Source organism: Suricata suricatta, chromosome X, assembly GCF_006229205.1.
Source record: "Suricata suricatta isolate VVHF042 chromosome X, meerkat_22Aug2017_6uvM2_HiC, whole genome shotgun sequence".
In the NCBI taxonomy this organism is placed as follows: Eukaryota; Metazoa; Chordata; class Mammalia; order Carnivora; family Herpestidae; genus Suricata; species Suricata suricatta.
Window position 1 is genome coordinate 52085619 of NC_043717.1, and position 14897 is coordinate 52100515.

General features: G+C 43.8%; 1 protein-coding gene across 5 annotated transcripts in view; it reads left to right on the forward strand.

Moving 5' to 3' along the window:
- Nucleotides 1-1341: 1341 nt before the first annotated feature.
- Nucleotides 1342-14897, forward strand: part of TAF1 (TATA-box binding protein associated factor 1) — an 85396-nt gene continuing 71840 nt past the window's right edge. For 4 of the 5 annotated variants that reach the window (XM_029929872.1, XM_029929871.1, XM_029929873.1 and 1 more), the window contains exons 1-12: nt 1342-1572; nt 2812-2926; nt 3076-3192; nt 8479-8598; nt 9689-9930; nt 10315-10533; nt 10928-11146; nt 11510-11717; nt 12930-13106; nt 13580-13707; nt 13806-13913; nt 14034-14207. In XM_029929872.1, the coding sequence (XP_029785732.1) occupies nt 1393-1572; nt 2812-2926; nt 3076-3192; nt 8479-8598; nt 9689-9930; nt 10315-10533; nt 10928-11146; nt 11510-11717; nt 12930-13106; nt 13580-13707; nt 13806-13913; nt 14034-14207 (2007 nt within the window). In that variant the 5' untranslated portion in view covers nt 1342-1392. The remainder of the gene's footprint in view (nt 1573-2811; nt 2927-3075; nt 3193-8478; nt 8599-9688; nt 9931-10314; nt 10534-10927; nt 11147-11509; nt 11718-12929; nt 13107-13579; nt 13708-13805; nt 13914-14033; nt 14208-14897) is intronic. The other variant, XM_029929874.1, reaches the window with a different exon arrangement.

Genomic DNA, 14897 nt, shown 5'->3' on the forward strand with positions numbered 1-14897 from the left:
GGGGGGCTTGAACTCAACAAACCTTGAGATGATCACCTGAGCTGAAGTCAGTGGCTTAACAGACTGAGCCACTCAGGCGCCCCACATACATAGTTTTTACATACATAGTTATATAGTTACATAGACTTTGAACCATGTCAAAATTTACGTATTTTAAAAATTAAATTATATAGAAAATGATAATAAAAGCAAATCCTAAAGTTGAATACAAACAGAAACCCACAGAGGAAAGAAAACGATCTAAGTAAATTTTTTAGAAAATATTTTTTATGTTTCATTTATTTTTGAGTGACAGAGAGTGCAAGCAGGGAAGGGGCAGAGAGAGACACAAAATCAGAAGCACACTCCAGGTTCTGAGCTGTCAGCTCAAATATAGCATCATCAATATTGGGATAACTGTTTGTGCCTTCTGATGGCCAGCAAAATATTTAACCTAAATCAGTTTGAAGAAACGACGAATTCAGAAAACGGAATATTTTCGAGACAATTTGCTTGGATTCTTAAAAAAAATGTAGTGCCATGCAACACAAAGAAAAGGCTAGTGTTTTCTGGATTAAGACTGAAGGGAAATTACCATATTTAGTGGGGGAACCCAAAGCAGATCCTCGAAGGAAGTGTAAAATGCTCCAATTAGGACAATTGTGGAAATATAAATATGAACTATATGTTAAGTGTTAATGTTAATTTTTAAAGATGCGATAATGGTTTTGTAGTTAAGTTAAAATGTCTATTTTTTTAGGGCCGGGGAATCCCATATTTGTAACCTACTTTCAAATGGTTCGGAAATTTAAAAAACAACCTGGTAAAAATGTTAAGAATTATGCATCTAGGTAGGGGGTCGGCAGTTCATTTTACTCCTCTTTCATTGTCACATTTCTCGAAATAAAACGGGGCTGGGGGAGGACTCTACTTCATGGGGAAATGTCAATTCAAACCAACTAACGTACAGAGGTACTTCTGGCACAGTGCAATTCACGGTCAGTTTCTCCTTGACACGAAACAGCGAAGCGGAACACAGAAGACTACTTTAACCTCTACATCCGTGTACCCTGTCGTGGGCACCCGCGCTTTACCCGGACGTGCCTTGCGACCGAGGCAGTTCCCTCTGATTGGAGGAAGAGCCATAGCACTCCAAGGCACTGAGACTGGTCCCGTGCCGACAAGCGGAAGGGGCGGGACCCAACGGTTCCTTTGACCAACCGCTTTCGGGATATGTAACTTCCTGATCGTGTACTGTCGAATCAAAAGCCGTTAGTAAAGTAGTGAAACAAATCCTCTTTTTTCGTAGGACGGCCGGTCTTTCCGGTTCCCTCCCTCCTCATCGTTCCGCTTCCGGTCGGACCTGGTTGGGTCGAGTAACTTTTGGGCCACTAATATTTTTGTTTCCGGTCTATGGGACCTGGCTGGCCTTCGCTGCTCCCCGCAGCGGCTGGTGACACCACGAACGCCATCATGTCTGATACAGACAGCGATGACGATTCGGCGGGAGGAGGCCCATTTTCTTTAACCGGTTTCCTTTTTGGCAACATCAACGGAGCCGGGCAGCTGGAGGGGGAGAGCGTCTTGGATGATGTGAGGGCTTGGGCTTGGGGCTAGGTTTGGGGGTGGTGCAGTTAAGGAGAGCAGGTAGATGGCGGACAGTAGAGGGTGCTTAGAGTAGAGTGTCTGTGAGACGGCGCAGTTAACCTAAGAGGAGAGGAAACAAGCTGGTACTGTCATATTAGAGTGTGCATAGAGTGAGGAGGCTCGGTTCTGGGTGAGGGCAGGGAGGAGAGAGAACGGTAGGACAGCCCTCATAGGTCAGGGGCGCTGATGTGGGTACCTGGGGATAACATTCATCCTAACAAGGCAGCAGGAAAAACACCATAACTAGTGACATTGTTTTTATTTTTTTTATTTAAAAAATTTTTAACGTTTATTTATTTTTGCAAGAGAGGGAGACAGAGCATGAGCTGGGGACGGTCAGAGAGAGAGGAAGACACAGAACCAGAAGCAGGCTCCAGGCTCTGAGCAAATGGTCAGCACAGAGTCTGATGCAGGGCTCAACCCACGAACTGTGAGATCATGACCTGAGCCGAAGTCGGCCGCTTAACCCACTGAGCCACCCAGGTGCCCCGTGACATTGTTTTTAAACTGTTGCTATGAGAACCTTGGAGATTTTTGAAACTACATTTCTGACATCGTTCACCTGACATGGTTCTAGAACCAGAGAATTGGACCAAACCTGCAACAGATCATATAGTTTAATCCTCAGGTTTTCGGACAGTGAATGTTGAGACTATTTGGGGCAGACCTCTTCTGGCGCAGGGAGCTTCTTAGGTAGTTTGCCGTGCTCACATTCATGGAATTGTTTCCTGTGCCGAAATGAACCTTCTCTACTTTGATTTCGGTTCATTTTCTCAAGGAGAAAACACTGATCAGTATTCTTCTGCCACACACGCAGACACACACAAGGTGGTTAAAAAAAAAAAAAGTTGTCTTCCCTTCTCCAATCCAGTGATTTGCTTTCACCTTGAATCAGAGAACTACTTTTCCATTTGTTGAGTCTTGATGGTTCTTTGATTAATCTTTTCTTAAATCAATAAGTATGGTGATGAAATTGTACAGAATATGTTCATAAAGATCTGATCAATGTGGAGCTTACTAGAAGATACACTTTACAGTTCTTGAATGTGATGCTCATCGTTAGCACCCTGTAGTTGTATTTAATATGGATTTATAGCTTTGTCCTGGGCCGCAGGGACCACAATAAGCTTTGTGTGGGAAGCTTAGGTTTAGTTATCTTCGACTCTGTTGCTGTCCCTTTTACAGGAATGTAAGAAGCACTTGGCAGGTTTGGGGGCTTTGGGTCTTGGCAGCCTGATCACTGAACTCACAGCAAATGAAGAATTGACTGGGACTGATGGTGTCCTGGTAAATGATGAAGGTGAGTGTGGGTGTAAGTGGGGAGTAAGGTGGCAGAGGAGGCTACTCACATACTGTATATACACTTTTCAATGGGAATTATCTAAGGGACTGAGACTTACTTGCTCTTCGTTGAGGTACACCTGTTCACCACCCCCTTTTTATTTATAGGATGGATCAGGAGTACGGAAGATGCTGTGGACTATTCAGACATCAATGAGGTAGCAGAAGATGAAAGCCGAAGATACCAGCAGACAATGGGGAGCTTGCAGCCTCTTTGCCACTCAGGTGATTTCTTTAGTGTCATCAGTAGAGCATCCCAGGTCACTTTCTTGCTGTGTAGTTCCTTGTGTTTCTGTGTATGCTTTCTGCCATTGTTCCTGCTCTCCATCCTTTGCTTCTTTTCAGATCAATTCCATGTAGCTGTTGTCTTTTTGCGTTCTCAGGCAGTGTTATATTCAGGCTTTTATTCCTCATTCTGGTTATTCCCAAATTCTTGGTGAATGCTTTGACTTTATATTTTTTTAAGATTATTTTTAATGTTTTTATTTATTTTTGAGAGACAGAGAAAGACAGTGCGAACAGGGGAGGTGCAGAGAGTGAGGGAGACACAGAATCTGAAGCAGGCTCCAGGCTCAGAGCTAGCTGTCAGCACAGAGCCCGACGCGGGGCTCGAACCCACGAGCCGTGAGATCATGACCTGAGCCAAAGCCGGATGCTCAACCGACTGAGCCACCCGGGCGCCCCGGGCTTTCACTTTAATAAGATATGGGACTTTAGTAAAAGTTCTGTAAGTTAGCTGGTGGCAGACCTTGACCAGTTTAGCAACTCAGGTCATTAGGCACTTATCGGGCACCTGTTATGGGCTGTAAACTGACAGTATGGTATGAAGATAATAAAATCCATTTTCTGACTTTGAGCTTCCTTCTGTGGTCTGGGACCTAGAACTAGTGATCATAGTTCCCTTTTTTTTTTTACTTCTAATTTTTTGCAATGTAATTCATTGTTTCCCCTGACTTAAACTACCTCTCACTGCTTGACATTTTGTGTGAAGTTGCTCATTATTTACCTCTTTGAATTGATTTCAGGACCAGTTAATGGGTTTGAATGCTGCTTATATAATTGCTTATATAACATAAAGAGAATTAACTGTACTACATACACAAGAGGTAACCCAGAAAAATAGAAGGTACAGGTCTTACTATCAGGGATATTATTATCATTTGCGGAAGATGGCATAAACAAGTACAAAGCATAATTGTTCATAATAACAAGATATAAGCCAGCTACAAGCTCATATTTCTATACAGAATATTGTATTTCATTTTGAGAGGTTGACGTTTTCTAAGACAAATATCATAACTATTATTTTTGAGCGCCCTTACTTAGACTAAGGGGGAGGTGGTAGTGGCTCTGACTTTTAGGGATTCTTGTAACTTTTCAGGTTTGGGTTTGTTGTCTTGGTTAGGGACGTTATAGGAGAGGATGCGTGGGCATTCTTTGTTGGGTTTTATGAGCTGACCCCCTGGAAAAGGAGGATGCTGCATTTGATAGTCTCAGTACTCTGGGATGCTCGTTTCCAAGTTTTCTTGTCCAATGAAGGTGCCTTCATCTATGCCCTTAGCTTCCTCCTCCTCTGACATTGGCCGCTGCACGTGGCTTGATGTACAAGGATGCTTCTTTGAAATAGTTGGAAGTCAATGGATGTCATTAGAAGAGATGTCGTGGAGGTGAATTTTGAGCAACATTTTGAAAGACGGGGTTTCATGGGGAGGAAGCAGCAGGGCATTTTGGTTTGGCAAAATGGTTTGTCTTAAAGGTTTGGAGATAGAAATAAGTGACTAGTATGGGGGGAATTGGCCAGCAGGTTTTCTTGGAAGGAGTGAGGGGTACCTGGCTGGCTCAGTCCATGGAGCATGTGATTCTTGATGTGAGTTGGAGCCCCACATTGGGTGTATTAGCAAAAATAAATAAATGAACTTTGAAAGGAGTGGAAAACATACTGCTAGATAGCAAGAATCGAGGATAGAGCAATTTGACAGCACCTTCATGTATGCCTGCCTTGGGATTTGATGCCATAAAGGACTGTAAACCAACATAGATTGGTAGAGTAAGGGGCAGGGCGGTATATAATAAAAAGAAAATGGTGGCACCTGGTGGCTCAGTCAATTAAGCGTCTGACTTTGGCTCAGGTCATGATCTCACTGCTTGGGGGGGTCAAGCCCAGCGTCAGGCTCTGTGCTGCCACCTCGGAGCCTGGAGCCTCTTTGAATTCTGTCTCCCTCTCTCTCTGCCCCTCCCCAGATCATTCTCGTTTTCTCTCTCTCTCTCTCTCTCTCTCTCTCTCTCTCTCTCTCTCTCTCTCTTTCTAAATAAGTAGATATAGATAAAGTTGAAAAGAAAGAAAATGGACTTTTAAGTCAGAATGCTAGGTTCAACCCCCAGCTTCATATTTAGTTTGACCCTGAGAAAATTGCTCGGTGCTTGAGGCTTGGATTTGTAATAATCCCTCCGTTTTCTTGTCTGCAAGAAAGATGATAAAATCTACCTCATTAATTAATAGGTCTTTTGTGGGAATTTAAGTTTAGTATCATGGTGTGAAAGCACCTACATGGTACAGTGGCATGGTAGCTGCTCTGTAAATGTTAATTGCCTTTCCTTCCTAAATGATAATGAGAAGTGATACCTGTTGTTTTGGGGTTTTGATTAGAAAAAGGGTAAAGGGGGAGGGGTGCCTGGTGGCTCACCCAGTTAAGTGTCCAAGTCTCAGTTTCTGCTCAGGTCATGATCTTGTGGGTTCATGGGTTCGAGCCCCACATGGGGCTCCAGGTTGATGGTGCAGAGCCTGCTTGGGATTCTCTGTCTCCTGTCTCTCTGCCCCTCCCCGAGTCGCGCTATCTCCGTTTGTCTCAAAATAAATAAATGAAAACTTAAAAAAAAAAAGAAAGGGTGAAGGGGCAGACAAACTTGGAGACTTATTGCAAGCTAGATGTCAAGGTACTCTACACCTAGGTAAAGGTGTGGGGTAGGGTGACAATTGTGGGAAATGCTAAGCAGAATTAAATTTGAGAGTTGCCGATAAAGCATGAGTAGGAGTGGGTAAGTGAGGAAGTGCATTGGGAAGAGTATAGGATTTGTTTGTTCAGCCAGCCTTGAATTCTAACTTTGTCACTTAAAACTGTACAATCTCAAAAATGATAAAGCAGAGGAAGTATTTGCCACATTTTGATGAATATAACTAGGATTGATTTTTTTAATATATAAACAGATTTTACATATCAGAAAATTTTTTTCTGTCTACAGGAAAATGGATAACATGAAAATTTAGATTAAAAGAAATCCAAATGGTCAAAAATGAAAAATGCCGTATTTTAGTCAGAAATTTTAGGGCGCCTGGGTGGCTCAGTCGGTTAAGCCTCCGACTTCGGCTCAGGTCAGATCTCAGGTTTGTGGGTTCGAGCCCCGCGTCGGGCTCTGTGCTGACAGCTAGCTCAGAGCCTGGAGCCTGCTTCCGGTTCTGTGTCTCCTTCTCTCTCTCTCTGCCCCTCCCCCTCTCATGCTCTGTCTCTGTCTGTATCAAAAATAAATAAAACATTTAAAAAAAAAAAAGAAATTTTAAAGGATGGGAGCCTGGGTAGCTCGGTTAAGCGTCCAACTTTGGCTCAGGTCATAATCTCATGGTTTGTAAGTTCAAGCCTTACATCAAGCTCCGTGATCCTCAAGGCCCGCTTTGGATCCTCTGTTTCCCTCTCTCTCTGTCCCTCCCCTGCTCATGCTCTCTCTCTTCTCTCTCTCTCAAAAATAAATAAAACATTAAAAAACTTTTAATGACAAAATGAGATTTTTTTTTTTTTTACCCAGCAGATAGGCAGAAATTACAATTTAATACTTGGTGCTGGAAATGGTATCAGAACTGGTACTGGTATACACATAATTTAAAGTGTAAATCATAAGTTTTCTGGGGCCAGTTTGGAGTAGCTATCAAATTGTATTTGAGCCAGCGATCCCATTCTAAACATTTACCCTACAGGTAAACTTGGAAGAGTTCACCCAAGCAAGGTGTACGTACAAGGCTGCCCAATGCATTATTCTGTAAAAAGAAAAGAAAAAAAAAACCAAACCTAAATAAAAAACAGGGACTAAAATAGGAGAGAGAATAAATGATATGTAATGCATCCAATTGGTAGAACACTGTGCAATCATTCAGAATAGTGGGGTATCTCTGTGCTGTTGTTAGAAGATTCCAGAACGCATTGTGCACATCACTAGTGGCAGGCTGACTACTAAAGAGGCCCTCCATGAGTCAGGCAAGACCCTAAGAGCCCTGAGCCAGGGCAGTGAGCCTGGAGCAGGGAGATGTCAATTAATTGATTTACAGCTTTATTTTCTCTTTAAAAAAAATAAACATTGTTTTTTAAATGTTTTAAAAAAAACTGTGCGATCTTGAATAAGTCACTTCACTATCTCAGAATAATTCCAACTTTGCCAATGTTATAGGGTGGATTATAGATAAAATAGCTACAAATACCGGGCACTTAATGGGAGCTCAGTAAATGGAAGTTGCTATAATGACCACTGTTAATGATTGATTGGAAAAGGTGTGTTGCGGGGGGTAAGAGATTGACGGAGAGGACAGGAGACCTCAAGTCATAAGCAGGGAAACTGAGGATGGAGGTGGTGTTGACAGAAAAGAAAGGGAGTTGAAAAGAGGTAAGGCTATTTCAATGTGATGAGAGATACCGCTGTGGAATATCTGAATGGGAAGGTTCTTTAGGTAGCAGAACATGTAGTAGGGTTAAGTCAGGACCAGAGCTATAGATTTGGGTTTAATATGGATAAGGGTGATTCTGGAGTAAGAGAATGGAGCTTGCATAGAGGAATAAAAGCAGAGTTTCACCATCAGGTACTGAGTGATGCCAGTGGCTAAAGGGCAGTGAAAAGAATAACAAACTGCAGAAGGTAGGCAAAAAAATGTATCAGAGACTTGGGAAGTGAGAAGAGAAAAAGTCCAGCCTTAAAGGAAACTGGCAGAGAAGGAAGAAGGGTAAATTCGATTATGAGATGGAGCAGGATGAAAATAAAAAGTCAAATAGGATTTGATCAGGAAAAGGAACACAGGTTTTTAAACAATTCTTAGAAGCTCCCTCGATTCCTGTATGAGGTATACATAAAGTTAGAGCCTTTGGGGATACCGTGTCATCATCTCTTTCTGAAGGTGAAAGCCACATGTCCTGTGTGTGCGTTTTTTTTTTTTAATATTTGAGAGACAGAGACAGCAGGAGCAGGGGAGGGTCAGAGAGAGAGGGAGACACAGAATCTGAACAGGCTACAGGCTGTAAGCTAGCTGTCAGCACACAGCCCAACGCAGGGCTCGAACCCATGAACCGTGAGATCATGACCTGAGCCGAAGCTGGACGCTTAACTGACTGAGCCACCCAGGCGCCCCTCCTGGGTGATCTTAAGGGGCCTGTGTAGTGTTTCACGTGGCGCTTTACTTTCTTGTGTGACAGAGGAACTCAGGGCTGTTGTGTGACGTTCTGGATGTTGAGGGGTTCACCTTCTGGGTTTTATTAGATTATGATGAAGATGACTATGACGCTGACTGTGAAGACATTGATTGCAAGTTGATGCCTCCTCCACCTCCACCTCCAGGACCAATGAAGAAGGACAAAGACCAGGACGCTATTACTGGTGGTAAGTAGAGACTCTCTTCTTTTGTCCAAAGAGCAAGTTGCATTCATAGGTGGAGGCTTTTGGCATACCCGTAGGGAGCTGTTAAAATGCAGCTGCTAGGAAAGGATACAACTTCTGGAAGTGAGTCATACAATTTCAGTGGTAAAGCGAAGTGTTAACTTTTGAAACATTTGCCAATAGTATTTTCACAGTCATTGGAGAAAAAGTCATTTAGGTCAGTGGTTCTCAAATCTGGCTGCCTTTTAAAGAATACACACTTCTGATTCTCTTCCTGGAGAGTCTGATTCAAAGATCCAGGATAGAGCCCAGGAATTCCAGAGTGTTCTCCAAGTAATTTCTGATGCAACTGATCTGTATACTGGTATTTGGAAATGACCTGTTTACATGACTCTTTTTAAAAGAAATGATTAAATGGGGAAGGCACACTAAAATGTGTCTTTATAATCATGTAGCACCAACTACCAGATTGAGAGATTTCAAAGGCAAGGGCTTCAGTGATCATCTCACCTTTCCTGTGTCTGCCACAGTAGTAACCCTGTCCTAGGCTAGGGGATTGGGGAAGAGCAGTGTCTTTGATCTCCTGTATTTTGGGGATCATGTTAACCTGAATTCCTCCTATTAGAGTTTTAGCCATTTCCTTTTTAGTCTGCAGGCTAAGTAACATCTGTTAACTTTACGTCATAGATCTGATTTTATGCTACGTCATTTCATTACTCTCCTGTGAGCTTAAAAAAATTCTTCAACTTATGGGTCCCCGACCTGGAAATGACAAGGCCTTATTGGTATAAAAGTGTTATTTAACTTTGCTGTTGGTTATGTTTCTTTAACCTAATATATGTATAGAAAGTAGTGAATGTAGTAATAGTGTTTGTTTTCTCTCATCACAACCCTAGGGTACCAGGTACAAGGTGAGTTGGGGATGGTGGGAGATAGTGGAGTGAGTTTTCTGGGTTGCATTCTAGTAATCTGGGTGCTTGGAACTCTGCCCCCTGCCACTGAGCCACGCATAAAGCCTAGACTGGGTACTGGCTGACTTGGAGGAGATATGCTCACAGTTACATGCCAAAGGGGTTTCTCTTCCTTGTTGCAGTGTCTGAGGATGGAGAAGGCATCATCTTGCCCTCCATCATTGCCCCTTCCTCTTTGGCCTCAGAGAAAGTGGACTTCAGTAGTTCCTCTGACTCAGAATCTGAGATGGGACCTCAGGAAGCAACACAGGCAGAATGTGAGGATGGAAAGCTGACCCTACCATTGGCCGGGATTATGCAGCATGATGCCACCAAGCTGTTGCCGAGTGTCACAGAACTTTTCCCGGAATTTCGGCCTGGGAAGGTACTTTCTGTGGAGAATGCCCACGTTGCAGATTGCTGACCTCTTCTAAATACTGAGTCCTGTTGTTAAGATGTAGAATGTCAAATGGATGAGATACAAGTTTCCTTTTTCAGTGACGTTGTAGTAGGTCTTTTAAAAAAAAAAGTGGTACGTATTCGTGACACTACATGTGATTTATATAGATCACGTTAGAAATTGTCCTTGTCGTCTTAAAACCTAGTCCAAGTCATTAAGGGATACTCCTTTGCTTTCTTGGTAGATGTTATAAATCTGAGTTCAGCACTCCTTGGTGTCCCTCCCCTCAGCAGAGTTTGCAGACCCGGACGCTGCTGTTTTCCAATGGGATATTGAGTCTTTGACATAGTAGCATGTTCTGCATTCTAGGTGTTACGCTTCCTGCGTCTTTTTGGACCAGGGAAAAATGTCCCATCTGTTTGGCGGAGTGCTCGGAGAAAGAGGAAGAAAAAGCACCGTGAGCTGGTACAGGAAGAGCAGACCCACGAGGTGGAGTGCTCAGTAGAGGCAGAAGGCAACCAGAAGTCTTTGTGGAACTATGACTACGCTCCACCACCTCCTCCAGAGCAGTGTCTCTCTGATGACGAAGTAGGCAAAATAGAGTCCTGGGGTTGAATCTACGAGAGGAACAGTGGGTTCTCCCTAGCTTATGTCTAAATTGTAAATAGCACCTCAGCAGAGTCCTGTGCCAGTTATGAGCGAGTGATCCTGAGTTTAGTCTCAGTGGCTGTCCCTTCCCTGTTACAATAGAAAAGTACCGAGGGCAGGCAGTTGGTGGTATACACACTGGTGGAGAGGAGAGTTTGAATGATAGGCCAAGCGTGCCAGGATGCAGCTCCATTGTTCACATTCTAACTCCAGTCCTGTTGAAGAATCCTCCTCATGGCTCCTCTAACTTCCCTTCCTGACTGTGGACTTCCTGTAGCCTTAGGACATCTGGGATCAGGAAATCCTCCTCCCCTCCTACTCTCTTCTGTTACAGATTACGATGATGGCTCCTGTTGAGTCCAAGTTTTCCCAGTCAACTGGAGATACAGATAAAGTGACAGATACCAAACCGAGAGTGGCTGAGTGGCGTTATGGGCCTGCTCGACTGTGGTATGATATGCTGGGCGTCCCTGAAGATGGCAGTGGGTTTGATTATGGCTTCAAACTGAGAAAGATGGACCATGAACCTGTGACAAAATGTAGAATCATTGAGGTAAGTGACACTGGTACCTGAGAAAGAAATCTGTGCCCAGGGCCCTGTCAGTTTTACTTAACTTTGCTTTTCAGTTGGGGAGATACTGGGGTGGGTGTCTTTGGTGGGAGATGGAGGTGTCTGAGCCTTTTGCGTGTTACGGCATATAACCCTGGCTGCTAGGCCCCGTCGTGGAGATTCAGTTTGTGAAGTGAGTGCAGTGCTAGGCTAGGAGGAGGAGGAGGCAGATGTTCCTCCCTCATCAGGTTCTTTTCCCCTCGAATGCTACATTCGACGTCACCGGGGGATTTGGAGTGAGAACTTTGACCAGTGACCGTGACCGTGACCATTCAGAGATTTGTTGTTCCTTCTCTCTTTCTGTAGGACTTTAGGAAACTTGAGGAGAACAGTGGCAGTGACCTTCTGGCTGATGAAAACTTCCTGATGGTGACACAGCTGCATTGGGAGGATGATATCATCTGGGATGGGGAGGATGTCAAACACAAAGGGACAAAACCTCAGCGTGCAAGCCTGGCGGGCTGGCTGCCTTCCAGCATGACCAGGAATGCCATGGCCTACAATGTCCAGCAAGGTGTGTTTCTGCTCCAGCTGTGTCTAGCGCACCGCCCTCCATCTCGGTCCTCCTGAGTGGGCCTGGCTGTGTTCCGTTCTGCTGCTGAGGGGCGGTGGAATGTTTTCGATCTGAGCTCTGATTCTAGTCTGTAATAAATCTTTACACTATGAACAGGCTGGGTATGGACTCTGGTTGCTCATGAAAAAAATGTGACAACCATTTTGAAGTTACAGATCTTTCTGAACTAGAACAGTGTTTCATCTCTATAATCTACTTTAGTTTTCAAAGCCAGGCCCTTTGTCTTTATCATTCTAGAATTTGCTTTTTCTCTCCTTAAATATGCAAAAAAAGATACTCCGTGCTTGACGTAGAAAACTTTGAAAATAGAATACAGTGTCAAAAATCACAGAGATGATCAACTATTAACTTTTTGGTATAGTTCATTTTTGGTTTTTTTGTCTTCTATGTGTGTATGTAGTTGAGCTCATTTCTTTTTTTTTTTAATGTTTATTTTTGAGAGAGCATGAGGGAGGGACAGAGAGACGGAGGCAGGATCTGAAGTGGACTTTGCGCAAACAGCAGAGAGCCTGACATAGGGCTTGAACTTGTGAACTGCAAGATCATGACCTAGGCCGAGCCAAAGTCAGATACTTGGCCGACTAGCCACCCAGGCGCCCCAGTTGAGCTCATTTCTATAGACAGTGCTGTGTACTGTGCTTTTCAGTTGACAAATATCCTATGTCATTCAAAGTTCTTTGTACAAATGTCTAATAACATGGGAAACTCAAGTGAAAAACCATGAAGTGGAGGGCTCCTGGTTAGCTCAGTCAGTAGAGAGTGAGACTTTTTTTTAATGTTTATTCATTTTTGAGAGAGTGTGAGTGGGGGAGGGGCAGAGAGAAAGGAGGATGGAGGATCTGAAGTGGGCTTTGCGCTGACAGCAGCGAGCCTGTTGCAGGGCTCAAACTCATGATCCGTGAGATCATGACCAGAGCTGAAGTTGGAAGCTGAACTGACTGAACCCCCAGCTGACCCTAAATTTTGATTCTTCTAAAAAATATCGGAACAAACATTCTGTCTGCAACTTTCTGTTAAAGTGTGAAATATACTGTGTACACTAGATTCCTTTTCAGTAGCCACATGAATAACTGTACTACCATTTGCTCCTTTTCCCTTTGCTGGAATCATGACTGAAAGGGGAATAAATGTTTTGTCTGTTGTTTTGAGTAGGTTTCGCAGCCACCCTGGACGATGACAAGCCTTGGTACTCCATCTTTCCCATTGACAATGAGGAGCTGGTGTACGGACGCTGGGAGGACCACATCATCTGGGATGCTCAGGCTATGCCCCGGCTATTAGAGCCTCCTGTTTTGACACTTGATCCCAATGATGAGAACCTCATTTTGGGTATGATATTGGTAGGGGCCAGTGTTCCTTCTCCATAATTGACAGCTTGCTGCTAATGTCAAGAGGCAGGGGGACATCAGAAAGGTTGGGAAGGTCCAAGACTAGCTTCTTTGGGTACGTGGTTGGCTCAGTTGGTTGGAGCATGTGACTCTTGATCTTAGGGTCATGAACTTAAGTCTCACATTGGGTGTGGAGCCTACTTGAAAAAAAAAAAGACTGGGAGCTTCTAGGTAGCAGTTTGAGAGAGCAGAGTTGTGGCTGTTAGTGCCTAGTATTTCTGTTTTGGTTAGGGAAAACTCATGACGTAGGAACATTGGAAAGTAATACTTTTGAGACTCCAGCATAGTTCAGTTAGAGTGCTAGAAGTGATCTGAGGTGGGATGAGTGATCTGGCTAGGAAGTGTAAAGGTCTCTGTAGGAAAGGTGAGTCTTCATGCATGGCATCTCCAGAGTGACTTCTGTTTCATCCTTAGAAATTCCTGATGAAAAGGAAGAGGCCACCTCTAACTCCCCCTCCAAGGAGAGTAAGAAGGAATCCTCTCTGAAGAAGAGTCGAATTCTTTTAGGGAAAACAGGAGTCATTAAGGAGGAACCACAGCAGGTCTGTGAAAGGAAAAGGGATTTGGGGTGTTTAGAAGAACAAAGAAAGGTAATGAGAAGGGTAGCCTGACTGAGGTTTGTTTGATGTCCTGTCATCAGAACATGTCTCAGCCAGAAGTGAAAGATCCGTGGAATCTCTCCAATGATGAATATTACTACCCCAAGCAACAGGGTCTTCGTGGCACCTTTGGAGGAAATATTATCCAGGTAAAAGCATTTTTTTCTGTGACTGTTGGAGACCGCTGCCTCGTTTTGATGGAGGATATGGGTAAATCATGCATAGGTTGGAGTTAGTACTTAACGTGAACCATGTGTTTTCTGTCTTAGCACTCAATTCCTGCTGTGGAATTACGGCAGCCCTTCTTTCCTACCCACATGGGGCCCATCAAACTTCGGCAGTTCCATCGTCCACCTCTGAAGAAATACTCCTTTGGGACGTTATCTCAGCCAGGTCCCCACTCAGTCCAGCCCTTGCTAAAGCACATCAAAAAGAAGGCTAAGGTATGGTTGAACCCTGGTTACAAAAAAATCACTATAAAAGACATTAGAGTACAAATTGGGGGAATGGACTGGATATTAGAGGGTATTTGGGAGTTTCTGTTTTCTCAGACGTGATCATGATGGAATGTTATTGCACTCATTTAAAGGAATGTCCTTTTAAAAAATTTTTTTAATGTTTTATTTATTTTTGAGACAGAGAGACAGAGCATGAATGGGGATGGGGCAGAGAGAGAGGGGGACACAGAATCAGAAGCAGGCTCCAGGCTCTGAGCTGTCAGGACAGAGCCCGATGCGGGGTTCAAACCCACGAACCGTGAGATCACAACCTGAGCCGAAGTCAGATGCTCAACCGACTGAACCACCCAGGTGCCCCTAAAGGAATGTCCTTATTCTTAGGAGATGCACGTGAAAATACTTCAGGGGGACACGTCATGATGACTGTGGCTTTCAAAAACGAATCCGCAAAATCTCGTGATGTAGTTTTAGATAAAACAAATAATGTAAAGTGTAAAGTTGTATCTAGGTGCTGGGATAGTAAGCGTTAGTAGTTTCAAGTTGATGTTTGAAACTTTTGGCAGTGACGTTGGAATAAAGGGCAAGGCAAAATCAGTTTTGGTGGCACTGTCTCAGAGCGAGCAGCATCGGTTTGTAGTCACTGTCCTGTCAGGAGCTGGACTGTATTCTCTTTGT